Source organism: Pinus tabuliformis, chromosome 7, assembly GCF_031772625.1.
Source record: "Pinus tabuliformis cultivar Carrire ecotype Pingquan chromosome 7, CPIR1, whole genome shotgun sequence".
Taxonomy (NCBI): domain Eukaryota; kingdom Viridiplantae; phylum Streptophyta; class Pinopsida; order Pinales; family Pinaceae; genus Pinus; species Pinus tabuliformis.
In genome coordinates this window covers 847,540,223-847,555,690 of record NC_142293.1, presented here as the reverse complement: position 1 = coordinate 847,555,690, position 15,468 = coordinate 847,540,223, and the positions used below count along the sequence as shown (strand labels likewise).

General features: G+C 41.6%; 1 protein-coding gene across 6 annotated transcripts in view; it reads right to left on the bottom strand.

Annotated features, from left to right (window-relative positions):
- LOC149250282 (uncharacterized) overlaps window positions 1–15,468 on the bottom strand; it is a 311,236-nt gene that overhangs the window by 206,252 nt on the left and 89,516 nt on the right. For all 6 annotated transcript variants that reach the window (XR_016266820.1, XM_089459000.1, XM_089459001.1 and 3 more), the window contains one exon: window positions 12,632–12,688. Coding sequence is in view for 4 of the 6 variants with exons in the window: in XM_089459000.1 (XP_089315126.1) it covers window positions 12,632–12,688 (57 nt within the window). In the remaining 2 variants the exon portion in view is untranslated. The remainder of the gene's footprint in view (window positions 1–12,631; window positions 12,689–15,468) is intronic.

The window sequence follows — 15,468 nt, the reverse complement described above, 5'->3', positions numbered from 1 at the left end:
TTAAACTCATGGAGAATCCAGTGTTTTATGACAGGTCAAAACACATTGACATCAGATATCATTTCATCAGGGACTATGTTCAGAAGGGGGCAGTCAAGTTGGAGTATATATCAACACATGAGTAGGTGGTCGATGTTCTCACGAAGTCCTTGCCAAGAAGCAAGCATGTCCATTTCAGGGACAAAATGGGTGTGGTGAGAAACACTTTCCTCAGTAAGAGGAAGTGTTGATTTTTAATGTACCTTAGATAAGTGGTTTCACATGGGTTAGTCTCTACCTAGGGAAAAGTGTCCAAAATAATTATTTTCCTAAGTTTGACTTTATAAAGTGAAATATAACTGGTAAAGTCAATGTTAATTATAAAGTGAAAAGTGACTTTAGACATAAAGTACAATGTGGGTATTTTGTTTAATGGGTGAGTTAAAAAATGGAAAGTGAATTAAATGCACATTTATTCTCATCCCTTGATCTAAATGAGTCTGAGCCATTAGATCTTAGGGTTGCCCAAAATTCATTTAGGGAAACAAAAGGGGGAAGAAAAGAGAGACTGCATTCATTCTTCATGAGCAGATTGGAGAAAGGAGGCTGAGAGCTGGAGAAAAGTTCTAAAGGAGAAATTTGTTGCAACAAGCTATAGGAGTGATTTCTGGGCAAAGTTGGGCATGGAAATCAAGGCATAGAACATAGCGGAAGGTATAGTACGAACAGCATTGAATGTTGTGAGCTACACACTGTTCAAGAGAAGTTTTTGAAAAAAAAATTGAAAAAAAATCCGTACAATACAGTACGTACAATAGTATCCGTACAGTACATATTTTTAGCTTCAAGTGGGCACGAAAATCGAGGCAAATTGGGCACAGTTTTCAAGGAGTTTTGCGCTAAAGAGATAAGTTGTATTTTGTTGTTTTGTTTTGTCTGCAAACGTATTTTCCTGAACTTGAAAGATAAATAAATTTGAAGAGCTCTCTAACAAGTTTTCCCCGGAGAAGATTGAAGGGGTTTTGCCTGGGTCTAAGTTGACCAAAAATCTGTGTATTTTTATGTGTGTTGTTGATCTGGTTATGTCCATATTTATTTTCAGCATGTGTTGACAGCAGTGTTGCAGGAAGCGCCCCCCCCCCGGATCCTAGGCCCGAAGCGCGCCCCGTACGGAAGCGCCCCCGGAAGCGCGATTCCGAAAATGGCGAAGCGCGCTTCGGCCTTTTTAATGCGCTTCCTGGTTTTTAGGAAGCGCCGGCCCCGAAGCGCGCTTCGGGTGGCGCTTCGGGCCTCCGAAGCGCAGCGCTTCGGGCCATGAAGCGTGCGCTTCACGCAGCGCTTCGGAGCGCTTCCTCCAAAACCGCGCGCCCAAGGGAAAAAAACATAATTTTTTTAATTTTTTTTTAAAGTTAACTTAAGTTAGCATTGAGGGGGTGGGTTAGGGTGAGTTTAGGGTGAGGAATGAAAAGAATAAAGCCCCCATTCATTCCTCATTTTCTCACTTTGAGTTTATGAGAGTTGGAGAAGAGAAGAGAGGAGAGGAGAAGAGAAGAGAGGAAAGGAGAGGAGAAGAGAGGAGAGCTTGGAGGAGTGAAGAAGGAGGAGCTAGGAGAAGGAGGAGGAGCTTGGAGCAAGAGCTTGGAGGACTTCATCTACAAGAGCTAAAGAGGTAAGTTCAAACCCCAAACTCCCTTGTTTTTTTGAAAAAAAAATTGTATTTTTCTCCTCCCTCTCCTACTCTTTCCCATTGTTTCTACTTGCTCCTTTATTTACAGGTTGTCCACCACCTATATCCATATTCCAAGATGGTGTTCTTTTGGCTTCTATGTATCATTCCACTCTTGGTTTTAATGATGGCAAGGGTGAAGAATAGAAGGGAAGAAACAGAAGAGGACATTGGTGATGGTCCTAAAAGTAGTGACCCAATGTATGATGAGGAGGAAGGGTTTGAAGAGGAAGGGGATGAACTTGAAGGGGACACTGAAACACAAGATGGGAAAGCTACATCAACACCCTTGTGGAACTATGTGACCAAACTTGATGGGGAAAGGGTGGTGGATCTTACAAATTTGTGTGCCCTCATGGTTGTCATGGAGGAAAACCATATTGTGGTTCATATACCCGTCTGAGGAGGCATCTTTGTGGGGTGCTGAACAGTGATGAAAAAAAGGGTTCTGTGGGGGTACAAATTTGCCCAAACATTTCAACTGAAGAAAGAAGAAAATACATCCAAATAGAGATGGCTGCACAACAAAAAAACAAGAAACCAAAAACTCATTCTGAATCAAGTGCAACCTCTAAATTTGGTAGTTGCTCATCTCCTCATGGTACTTCTGCAACCTCTGGAGGTAGAAGAACAATAGGGGATTTCCTTAATGTTGCTGGGAGGGATGATGTGGATGGAAAGATAGTCCGTTTTCTTTGTGCTTGCGGTGTACCATTCAATGTGCTTCGCTCTCCCTATTGGCATGACATGGTAAAGGCCATCAATGAAGCCCCAAAAGGATACAAGGCCCCCAACTATGAGAAAGCTAGAACAGTGTTATTAGAAAGAGAAAAAGCTAAGGTTCAAAGAGCTTTGACACGTTTTACAAATGAGTGGGTGGATTCTGGGGTATCCATTGTATCAGATGGGTGGACAAATATTAGAAACCAACATTTGATAAATGTTCTTGGTGTTTCTTCTAGTGGTGCAGTATTTATTGCATGTCATGACTCCTCCTCCATCAGTGCAACTGCACAAAACATTGCAGATCTCCTATTGAAATCAATCAAAGATGTTGGTCCGAATAATGTGGTTCAAGTGATCACAGATAATGCAGCAAATTGTAAGGCAGCAGGAAAAATTATTGAGCGTACTCATCCACACATCTTTTGGTCTGGGTGCCTGGTTCACACATTGAACCTTTTGATGCATGATATTGTGAAACACAAAGATTGTGGGTGGATTGCTGAGGTTTACAGGAAAGGGAAGCAGCTCATTAAATTCATCACAGGGCATACAAGGGTAAACTACTTCTATGGCACTTACTCCAAGTTGCAATTGCTTAAAATTGCAAAGACAAGATTTGTTAGTTATTACCTCACCTTTAGGCGGCTAGTGAAGGTGAGACAAGCTTTAACTAATCTGGTGTGTGCTGAAACATGGGATGAAATTAACACTGACACAGATGGTGCTAATGCAGTCAAGGACACTGTTCTTGACAGTTACTTTTGGTCACAGGTTAAATATATTTTGCAATTCACCAAACCAATTTATTACATGATCAAGTTTGCAGATTCAGATCGACCAGTAATTGGGGAGGTGTATGAGCAAATGGATAGCATGTTGGGGCAGATTAAAGACATTGTTGAGCCTAGAGATACCACCTTGTACAATTATATTCGTGTAGAGGTGCAAAACCGATGGGAAATGCTAAATATTCCATTGCATGCATTAGCATATGTTTTGACACCTAAATACTATCATCCATCATGGCTTTCAACACCAGCACCTGGGGGGGAAGCAGGAGAAAACCACACCAAGATCAAGAGGTTCACCAAAAATATATGGCTGCATTGAGTAAATTAATCCCTGATGAGGAGGAGGCTGCATTGGTACGGAGACAGGTGAGCAACTATACGCTCAACACTGGTCCATTTGGGAGCATGCATGCAATTAAAGATCGAGAGACTTTTTCTGCTCTTGAGTGGTGGAACATGCATGGAGGGGGTACTCCACTTCTACAGAGTTTGGCATTGTGGGTGCTATCACAGGTGGTAAACACTTCTTCTGCAGAGAGGTGTTGGAGCTCTTATTCTTTCATCCACAGTGTTAAAAGGAACAGGTTGAGTTTAGACCGGGCAGAGAGCTTGGTTTATGTTCATTACAACTTGCGATTGTTGTCCCATTACTGTGAAGATGCAAAGTCTAATAAAGACTTGTTGATTTGGGACAAGAATCCAGAGGAGCCCAATTTGGAGGATGGAGTGTTGCGACTAGAGCAATTAGAGGATGCTTTTTTCCAGGTATGTCCATTGTGGTATGAATTTTCCAATTTTCCCTTATATAGCATTTCTCTAATTCAATTATTCATGTTTTTAATTTTTTTGTTAACTAGTGTTTTTTTTTTGCATGAATTTTTTGAGCGATTCTAGGATGATGATGACCGTGTTGATATGCCACCACCCCCACCCCCATCTGGTCCCTTGGTTCCTAGGTTCCATGGTTCAACACCAACAGCAGGGGGTTCTTCTTCATCAGTTTCAGTGCCACGACTTCCACAGGCACCATCTTCTTCATTGCCACCACGTGGAGGCCCGCCACCACGTTCTATTCGTGGTGGAAGGAGGAGAGATTAGTAGATATATTCACAATCTACTACTTTTTGTCATAGATTACTCATTAGACTTGTAGACTTCTGAATTTGAATTTTGAACCTTTTTGGCTTGGCGGTGACCAAGTGACATATTTTGTAAACATTATTATTTGAATTTTGGACATGACAAATGTTGACAGTTGCTCACTTGCTAGATAAATCATAATATGCTCTATGTTTTATGTTTTATAATATGCTTAAATGTTTTATGTTTTATAATATGCTTAAAAATTTGATGTATGTTTGTAATAGCTAGAATATAGATGATTGTTGTACATACTAGTAACTACAATGGAATCATGGATGCCATATCTATCTTGATTTATGCAAAAATATGCATGTTTTCATGTCTTCTACAATTAATTTGGTATTTGGGATGTTTGTTTTGAGTATAAATGCAAAAAAATATAAAAAATATATATATATATAGCAGACGCTTCCGCGGACGCTTCGCTTCCTAGATTTTTGGAAAATGACGCTTCCGCGCTCCCGCTTCGTGCAACATTGGTTGACAGTCCCATGTGTTTTAATCTGAAAATTTCATTTCCAGAATTCTATATGTTGAATGTATGTTTATGGTAAAGGGCATTTAACTGAATGGGAGCGATAAGGTGAAATTAAAACCAAGTTGGGATGGCAAGAAACTTTTTTTTAGTCATCAAATTTCAACATCCGAGCATTCCAGTAGGGGATTCAAACCATTTTCAGAAAGCAATAGTGGTACAATTTCTAGGCAGCGCAGAGGTAGTTTGGGGGTCGAAACTTCTACTCATTGGGGCATATTTCTCACCTTGGGTTTGCTTCCACTTGCTTATGCAAGCCTAGGTGCACTTGTTCCTTGTTATTGTACTCCCATTTATTCCTGATTTTTAATAAAATGGCTCAGTTTTTGTGCTAAAATTTGTATTGGGTGTTTGGGTGCCTTGTGTGTTAAAGTTTTGGTCGTTTTCTAGTTCATGCTTCAGTTATTCATTGCATAATTCCATTAGGAATATTACAGTGGTATCAGAGCCATGATCTTGGATAGTTGTGGGGTAGCTAGCTAGATCATGGAAGATTTGTGCATGTATGCACAATGATGGGTTAAACCATAGACAACCCATGGCTCAAGGAAGATTTAGTATGCAGGAATTATTGGCCCAATTGATGAAGGTGTCGGACCAGATCCATCCTCATCCTTACAATAGAGACACTAGAGTTGCACAGGCCGTGGGGGTGCAGCCATCTACATTGTGGGGAAAGTCGACAAAATCATGGCATCAAATCTCCTCAAAAGGAGCAGACAAGACAGGGACAGTTAGAGGGTGAGACCAAGGGGCGTTATTGTTGGTGGAGACCTAGATTTAGATATCAGGAGCCTAAGGAGGAGGTTGAGCATGAGGTTGAGGGCACACAGGATTGTGGGGAGCATGTAGATACAGCGAGTGTGACACGTCACCCTTGTTGGAGACTCCCTTGACCGCTCCAGTTGACATCTTAGTGGAGAGAGTAGAGCATACCCCAGTAGTGACATCTGTTGATGAGGCACCAAGAGATACAGAGGTATTAGACGATGGTCGCCCACAGCAGTTTCATCAATTTCAGGGCGACATTCTAGCATTAAAAAGGAAGGCCACGTCAATGCAAGAGGTTATTCTGTTACAAAACGAGGAGTTGGAGGGCATGAGAGCGATTTGTTCTGAGTCAGTGGCCAAACTGACTCACATTGGGGAATAGTTGGATTCCCTAATTGTACAGTTAGAGTGCGTGTTGGAGCGTCGGAGCAGCACTCTTCAGGCATACATAGACAGGGCTAGCAGCATTGTTAGGTTACCTTTACCCATTGGGGAGAGAGAGACATAGCTACCTAGTCAGATTTCATGTGTTGACCTGGATAGCGAGATGAGATGACCTAAGTTGCACAGGGTGCAGCATCCGCATGTTGGGATCGGATGGCGAGAGATTCTGAGTTAGTTCCCGGTGGAGTGGGCTATGGAGATGGTAGTCGACCCAGGTGTAGTTCAACAGGAGCTTCCAGGCACTAGGGATACCAGAAGCCCAGAGTGGCATTGGGATCCGGGTGGGAATACCTATCATTTCCCAGGTATGTCGGTTGACTACGACCTGGATGGTACAGCTGGCGTAGTAGTGGAGCATGCGCATTCACTAGGGGAGTTTGGGTTAGCACCAATGGACGATCATTTTATGGGCAGACTCCTTGGGTTGCCTTGGTATGACAGTTGCACATGGGCTCACAGGATGATCAGCATACTTTGGCAGGAGTTTTTCGAAGGAGGTGGCATTGGTAGGCCACCAAACAGTGCCTTGTATGGAGCTGGGGATTCTTCACATTTGTGTGGGGCACAGAGGACACAGAGGAGCAGAGCAGTGGTGGCATCGCCACTAATACCTAGGGAGATTCACTTCTTGGGTCCCTCAGGGAGGATTTGGAGGGGAGATCCATTCATCAGAGGGCATGGAGATGCATGGGGGTGTGTCGTAGTGTGTTGGATTGCGTTGTGGAGTAGGAGTGTCTTACATCGCATTGAGTACACACGGGGAGTGACAAATGCAGTGACACAGGCAGGACACGAGACGATACAAGATGGTTTAGCAGTAGCCAAGGGTATCCGGTGGTGTACAGGGACAGATTGCGGCATTCAATGGTATGCCGAGTAATGTGGTGATACGTGATAGTATGCAGTGGAACATGATGCAGCACAGCGAGATGTTGGACCGTTGCCTCCAAGGAGACTTATGGACAGGGAAATTAGGTGTACCGTTAGGTGCAGCTCACCCTGGATCGACGAGGACGCAGTTGAGCTCCTGGGGACGCCATGTTCAGCGGAGAAAGGTCTTTGATTGGGTTATCAGCAGATCTGAGGCAGAGAGAGGGACATCCATATGGTTACTCTTCGGTACCCCTGCAGACTCTTGATAATACCCTTGGGGACCTATCTGACCATCACTCTCCAGTGTTGCTTACGGTCGCAGAGCGTTCAGTTGTTGCCCCTTGATGCTCTCCATTCAGGCGGCAGGACATGGGAGGCCCACCCTAGGCAGTTGGATGAGACACCGCGTGTCATGGGCGAAGAGGAGACTCTCCAGTTGAGACATTTGGTGGAGGCAGACACTGACGAATACAAGCTTAGGGATGGCATGGTTTATTGTCGTGGTAGCATAGATTCCACTCCTGGGCTCACACTTGGGGAGTCGATTGTGAGGGAATTGCATGATGCATTTCTAGCGAGACAGTCTGAGCTGTTATAGGAGGCTGAGGAACAATGGATGGTAGACTTCGTCTACAGGAGGGTACCCAGACTCCGAGCAATGTCCAGGTGTATCATCGAGAGTTAGGATAGCGGATTTCGCTGCATGGTTTGGCAAGAGCAGGGCAGGTTGGCATGCGTGGGACAGATTCCTGATACCTGGGGTCCACCTACGGGATACATACAGGGGTCAGAGATAAGCCAGATGTGTTCTAGCAGGTAGCAGCGCTACGCAGGGGCATCTCGTGAGGAGTGAAAGTTATGAGCTTCTAGTATGGTTGGGGTATCCAGGGATCCGGTTGGCGAGTGGATCACTCCACTTTGTGATGGAAGGGTCATGGCAGAGGGTGATCTAGATCACCTTGGGTTTGACACATGGGGGATCACTGAGACTTCCCCTGCATGGCGAGGCAAACTTATCTTGTTGTTGCTCAAGGCTGAGATTGGCAGTGGAATGGTAGACATTGGCATCGTGGAGATGCCTGGGGAGGATGAACTTGGCCTTCACATATTTTTCGTCGTCGGGTCCCAAGAGAGGAGGATACAGTCCGCACACAATGGGAAGTATGTCATAGCTAGAGTGGCACAGCGTCAGCATGGTGGCACCCTTCTGAGACTAGCGGGGGACCTAAGCATCATAGCACTTCACAGCTCAACGACCTTTGGGCATGAGATGGCTACTACAGGGGAAGATCATGCAAATCTTCCATTGGGCTTTAGCGAGTCACTGATGGAGTGGGGGCCTTCATTAGCATGGCAGGCTAGTCAGTAGGATAATATCAGGAGAAGCTCATGTGAGCAAGACTTTATCTCTAAAGGGATTAGGTGGTATATTCAAGAGTTTACTCTTGGATTGTATGAGATGGACTACTTGGTAGGGCAGCTTCATGGGGAGTTGGACATAGTGGCACATTATCATGATTCCCTACTCACTGATGGTATGCAGAGGGCTTCTGGCATTATGCCTGACAAGATAGTGAATGGAGCAAGGGGAGCTTCATGTTGGACAGAATGGCTTAGGATCCTGGTATTGAGGGATTCCTTCATTTTATGACAGTGCAGAGGTCAAGGATGATTCAGTGGCGCATCTGGGACCCTGGCATACTTCGCAATGACAGTGAGGATCAACAGCTAGAGAGGATGCTTGTTCAGGCATTGCTTGAGGACAAGCAATTTTTGGCGAGGAGGACTGTAATATCCCTTTTGATTTTTCATTTAATAGGATTAACGGAGTTTATTAGGGAAGTGCTAAGCATAGCACAATTTTGTAATCTGGGCATTGGATACATTTTTGGTACATGAGACTTAGGAGAAATTGAAAATTTCAACCTTAGTGGAATGTGGGGCCCACCCCTCAAGGAATACGCACCGCTTGGAGGTAAAAACGATTGTGTAAAGGAGGTCAAAATATTTGGCTAAGGGACCCACAAGGAGAGGTGAGGCAACAATTATAAATAGAGGGTTGAAGGCAGCATGGGACACCTTTGATAATTTGACATTTACACATTGTTGCTCTAGTTGTTTAGCGGAGTCATAAGTGTTGTTTAGCACCAGAGGTTTCCAAGAGGAAATCTCACCCTTTTCTTCGATCGACCACAAGTGCCACCCTAGGGAGGTATTGTCACGACTTTGTGGAGGCTTGGGGGACAGTCTCAGGTGGTACGACTTGCCTTAGCTTCAGCCTAGACACAAAAGAAGAGCCACATAGTTCTTTGGTGAAGTGGGGTGCCGAAATTAGAAGCCATACCATTGCTAGGTAATTCCTTGTCCAAATTACAGGTGAAGGAAGAGAATTTACGTGAGCAGAGAATGCCTTTCTCAACAGGTCAGATTTCTTGGGTTGGGTTTACGCAAATTTGTCCCAGGACTGCGTAGTCATTGATGGAGTTGATTGTGGGGAGGCTTGAGAGAAGGACTGAGGAGATGAGGTTGATGGGAATCTGATCGGAGGGAATTTGAGGAGAGTTTCCAGCCCTTGGACGAGCGGAAATCACAACATTCCTTACAAGTTATATTTTCTGGCAGTGGAGGAGGGCCAAGTATTTGGGGGTCAATTTTGGAGCTTCAAAACTAGAATAAACCCGTTCTGGGTTTTTCGGGGTTTGTTGATGAGGCCAAGATTAATTTGGCAAAATTTACTAAGCAGTCTAGAGGGCTCAAACAGGGTCTCTTTCCAACCAGCAGTTGTCAGTAATTGGCACCATTTTGTGGGTTTTATGATGGGAAGGATTGGGACCAATTCCTTTTTCTGTCCTGAAGGAAAAATTAACAGAAAGCTACAGCAACACTTTCAGGCCAATCCAGGCATTCCAGCAGGGGATTCGAACCATTTTCAGAAAGCAGAGTCGCAAAATTTCTGGGCAGCGCAAAGGTAGTTTGGGGGTCGAAACTTCTACTCATTGGGGCATCTTTTTCACCTTGGGTTTGCTTCCACTTGCTTATGCAAGCCCACGTGCAATTGTTCCTTATTATTGTACTCCCATTTATTCCAGATTTTCAATAGAATGGCTTCGTTGTTGTGCTAAAATTTGTATTGGGTGTTTGGTTAATTGTTCCTTATTATTGTACTCCCATTTATTCCAGATTTTCAATAGAATGGCTTCGTTGTTGTGCTAAGATTTGTATTGGGTGTTTGGTTGCATTGTGTGTTAAAATTTTGGTCATTTTCTAGTTCATGCTTCAGTTATTCATTGCATAATTCCATTAAGAATATTACAGTGTTGCTAAAGTTACTTCTTCATTTCACCTTTAGCTTACATTTTGAATAACTTTAGCAATCTCGGTCTAGGCATAACCCCCTTGTGCTAGAGGAGAGCTGACATAAAGTGAGAGAATATGTTATTGTGGTCATAGTGGGTAGCCCCTCTTAGTACCTCCAATGTCTTGCTTGTGCCTTGTGGCCTTATCACAAGATGTGAAGACTTCCGTAGTAACACCCAAAACAAATAAATCATTGTAATGGCATTAAATGCAGTGTTCCATGGGAAACGTCGGATTAGGGGCATGCCCCCCATATTTCCCACTCTCAAGACGGGGGCACTTGGGGAAACGTTTCCCCACATCCCTCCTTAGGGGAAACGTGAGGAAATGTTTCCCCAATGTGGGTGACGCATTCCTCCAAAAGGGGAACTTCTAGGCATCCCCCAAAAAAACGATGCTTCTGGGTGTCCCCCGCAAAAATGGTGGTGCTTCCGGATATCCCCTACAAAAAAGGGAACTTTTGGGCATCCCCCGAGAAAAGGGATGCTTTTGGGCATCTCCAGAAAATTTTAACCTATAAAGGCTTAAAAAAAGAAAGACAAAAATAATAGCATAAGAACAAAAACAATATCTAGAAAAGCCCCTACCCCACTCTCACTTTTATTTACCTTTTACTTCTTGTCGCTGCTCATTTTATTTTCAACGATCATTGTCCATTGTTAATTTTCGGTTTTAACTTTTGAGTCATGGCTCTAGATACTGATGAGCTCAAACTGAGTCTTCGACTTGTCACTCTTTACTATTTTTAAGTTTGAGTCATTTCAATTTACTATTTCAGACTTCAAAATCCTCTATTTTTCTTAGTACTAATTAGATTCTAAAATGATGAACTTAAATCAATGTATCGATATTTTAATATTTTTTTTCATTTATGGTTTATGAATCAATGCATTTCATTACTGAATCTGAATCTTAATCATGCTTATATCATTTACAAACTAAATTTAGTACTATTTTACTGTTTACTATTTAGCATTTACATTGCACAATGATGAATTTGCTTTGGCATTTATCATTATTATTATTATTATTATTTTTATCTTGTTAGAAATGGGGCCCCTATGCTAGGGACCCCAGCGTCCCCTCCTCTGCCCCCTGAATTTCCCCATTATTTGGGGGTGCTTCCACACATCTCCTATGTGTGTCCCCCTGCTCCCATGCTCCCCCATCCCGGAAACTCGGTGGAACATTGGTTAAATGTAGTGGAAAACACAAGTAGTGTTATGAACATGACTAATTTACGCCACTGGTAAACAGGCTGGTGATCACTTCCATCATTGTATGATGACAAAAAATTGTGAACAATAAAGCATAAACCCAAAGAGGCATGTAGAATTCAAGCCCAAAGATACTATAGCTATGAGGAAAATGTGGACACATTAAAGACCATGAAGTAGACTTGGACTAAGTTGGGGAAAAGTTATGACTTGTGCAAGGATGCCGAATCACAAAGGAGGGGCAGATGTTGGCCCCAACCAATCACTATACTATATTCTCTTACAAGGTACAATCTATTTTGTCTTCTAGTGACTTACACATGTGATAAAAGTATATTGACTGAATTATTATTATTCTTATATGTTGATGTAATTTAGTACTTCAGGAGTCATTTGTTAATTAAGTCACAAAGACTTCATTATGAAGGTGACTTTAGGGATCCCTGGTTAGAAAGTCATTAGTGGTGGTGCGAACAATTGTTTCGCCAACCACCATGTACATGCCATCTCAATTTATATAACAACACCCCCTATATGGACTCAAGTTTTTATCACAAGTCAATCACATACAATCATATATCTTTTCGTCACATGCGTATAACTGTTTATAAGACTCCGGAATAACACCATGAATGATAAACCATGTTTTTGTATATAATGATGTTAATGTTCTTTCATTATCTTATTTACATATTGTTTCTAAATTAAATATTTCTAGATTCTCAATGCCATTTCCAAACTCAAATTTTTTGGTGAATTTAATCTCTACATTAAACATAGAAACTGGAAGTTTAGGATTTTGCATTCATGACAACGAACATAAACCCCATCTTTCAGATGATGTCATAATTTAGGTCCTATATGCTTTGGCATTACTCCTGTCCCACTACCTCATAATTGCAATTTCCTTCACTAAGTTATACATCTATTACTTCCTAACAACTAACCTCAACATTAGACATGACTTGCAATGAGGCCAATAAAATGTTACTTTCAAGGCCCCTTTACTTTGAATTTAGATGGAAATGTAAAAAGACATTTAATCCTTGCATAGATTCTCAATACTCACGCTTCTTCCAGGTCAATAACTTTAATAGCGACCTCCTTGTTTAGTTCCTTATCAATCCTGCAGAATAGATAAGCTAATCAGAGGCATTGAAAAAAATGATGAACAACATATAAAAAGATGCTTCAAAAATAAATTAAAACAAGTTTCCTCTAAAAGAAAATAAATGTTTGAACCAAAAAGAGCTAGTGAAACTATCACTTACGGTTTTAAGAATACCTAAGTCAACAGTGATAATCAATTTTAGCATTTGCATCATCAGCAGAGCAAACCAGTGATTCAATTGCTTAAACCAACTGCACTCATGTGTATATTTATGCTTCATCATAGAAAAGTGAAAATTAAGTATTTACTATACTTTTGTTTAATTTTAGATGCTATGTCCATGTGATATGCAGCATGTACAGTAGATTCCTGATGAACTTGAATAAACTATCAACCTCCAGTCCAAAGCATCAACGCGAAATTAATTAACTAGTACAGCCACACCATATGAAGACAGTTTTGATCATGGGCCGCAGCTAATCATCAAAATTGTACAGGGATAGCAAAATGACTATTCATCTCTATACATGGGTGATATAAATGAAGTACAAAAGGATCAACTGCATAAAGGAAAAAAGAGAGCATTTACAAAATATAGAGAAAAAAAATTAAATAGGCCATATTGGTGCTTCATGAGGAAAGAAACAGTTGGGACATATATCAGGATTGAGCAGTGAGAACAAGGAGTGTATAGAGAGACATTACGCCCAAACTAATGGTCCAGCATCAAAATAACAACAAAACTTTAAGTAAATTATTATTATTATATTATCCAATTTTAAGGTCATGGCCAAGCCAGACACCAAATTGAAATTGGTAAGAAGCAGTTTAGATTTAGCATTGGGTAAGCAGCAAATAAGCAGCTCACTGAATGCATCTGCCAAAGTAGTTTGTACATTTATTTTGAATTAATCCTTCACGTGTATCCCATCAAACTCAGCCAACTTATAATTCAGGGCTCTATGCCTGCTAGGTTTGAACCTGGGGCATTAACATGGCAACAACCAATCTCAACCAGTAGACCACAGCCTGGCAGACAAGTACCTGTACTTGCAGCCTATTGTCATTCTTTAATGTGGCATGCCCTTCCAGAAGTTGAAACTTTGTGTACTATTCATATTGTTTTCTATATACATCGTGCACCATCCTGTAGTTGTCCAGAATTCACAACAATGGAATTCAACTGGTCACAGGTGCAATTCCTTCATGTCAAGGAAGCCCCTTAAGTTTTATTTCTGCCTTAATTCAATTTTAATATTCTGTTGGCTTGTACCCGAATAATTAAAAGAATGTGTAGCATTATGTGTTTCATGATATTTATTGAAGCATCAAATTGGTCATTATTATTATGCCACAAGAATTTAGGTTATGTAGTTAAGCACTCTGAATGTCATGTGTTGTCGAAATTCAACCTCAAATAAAGCAGACATGACAAAAAATAAGAAAAACACCGTGGATTACCCTCTCGACCCAGGTTCAAGATTCAAATCCCACTTGTGACATGCTCACTCATTGTGAGCCAATTACTGATTGAGGCTCTTCATGAGCTATAAATCACCCTTTCTTACCAGCTGGAGGGTGAGGTACTTGGTTAAATGTTAAAAAAAGAAAAATGTACGTAAAACCATAAAGTAATCTCTCTCCAGGTCCTTTCAAGAAAAAATCCACAATTACCAAAGAAAGGCATGAATTACTTGTAGTTGAATGAACACTTAAATTCATTAGGCCAAATCTAGTGTCAATCATAGGAAGCATGTCTAGTGCCAGATCTTAAATACTATAAACTTTTAACACATATATAACAAGAGTAATGTATTGATGTATATCATAGTTACTCTCATCATAAAAGGGTCATTCCAAGATCTTATGGGCCTGCTTGAGGACAAATCCTATTTGTCATAGATGCTCATATCACATAATAATCCTTGCATTTGATTTACTCCTTGAGGAACATCCACAACAGGATATGTATTAGAATCATATGATTCTGAGGAAACTAAACATTAGGGGCGAGTTAGTGCATGACAAAATCCAGCGAAACATTGCAATCCCCCCAATCCTGAAATCCTAAAAAACTGATAAGTTTGCTAGATTTTGAGTGAGATCTAAAATTCTACTTTCTCCATATGAAATCCAATGAGGTTGGAACCACTCTCAAACATCCTGAGTCATTTCATGGTAATGTTGAAAATTTAAGTAAAAGGATGAAAATGAAAGATAAAGGAGAATGTCACTTTTATCAATACTAGGGCCATAGGCTTGAATATTAGGCTTCCCCCCTCTATCGCTCCCGAATTGGCAGGGAGCATGCTCCCAGGGTTGCTCCGGATGTGCTCCCCCTTGGAGCGCACTTCGGGAGCGAATTATGGTTAGAGGTGTGGGGGGGGGGAGGGGGCAGGTACCCTTATTGATCCTGGAGGAAAAACAGAATTGTCCTATGGCTGGGGATTGGAAATCTGATCCAGTAACAAAGCGGAAGTGTATACACATTATTACAAGGATTGCATGCAGTTGATGCAAGAATTCAATATCTAACAGTAGTGGGAGACTCAGGCGTAATCATTCAGTCAATGAACAAGAAATATCTTCCGGCTGATGACAAGCCTATCTCCATTTTGGCATGAGCTCAACAGGCGGTCACTAGATTTCAGAAAAATATCATTTTACCAAGCCTTAATGGGAAACAATCGTCAAGCAGACTCTCTTGCTAAAGATGCTACTGGTTTAAAAATGGGGGAGCTTAGGGATAATTGTTAATTAGCCTCCCAAGCTATACCTTAATCAAACTCATACAC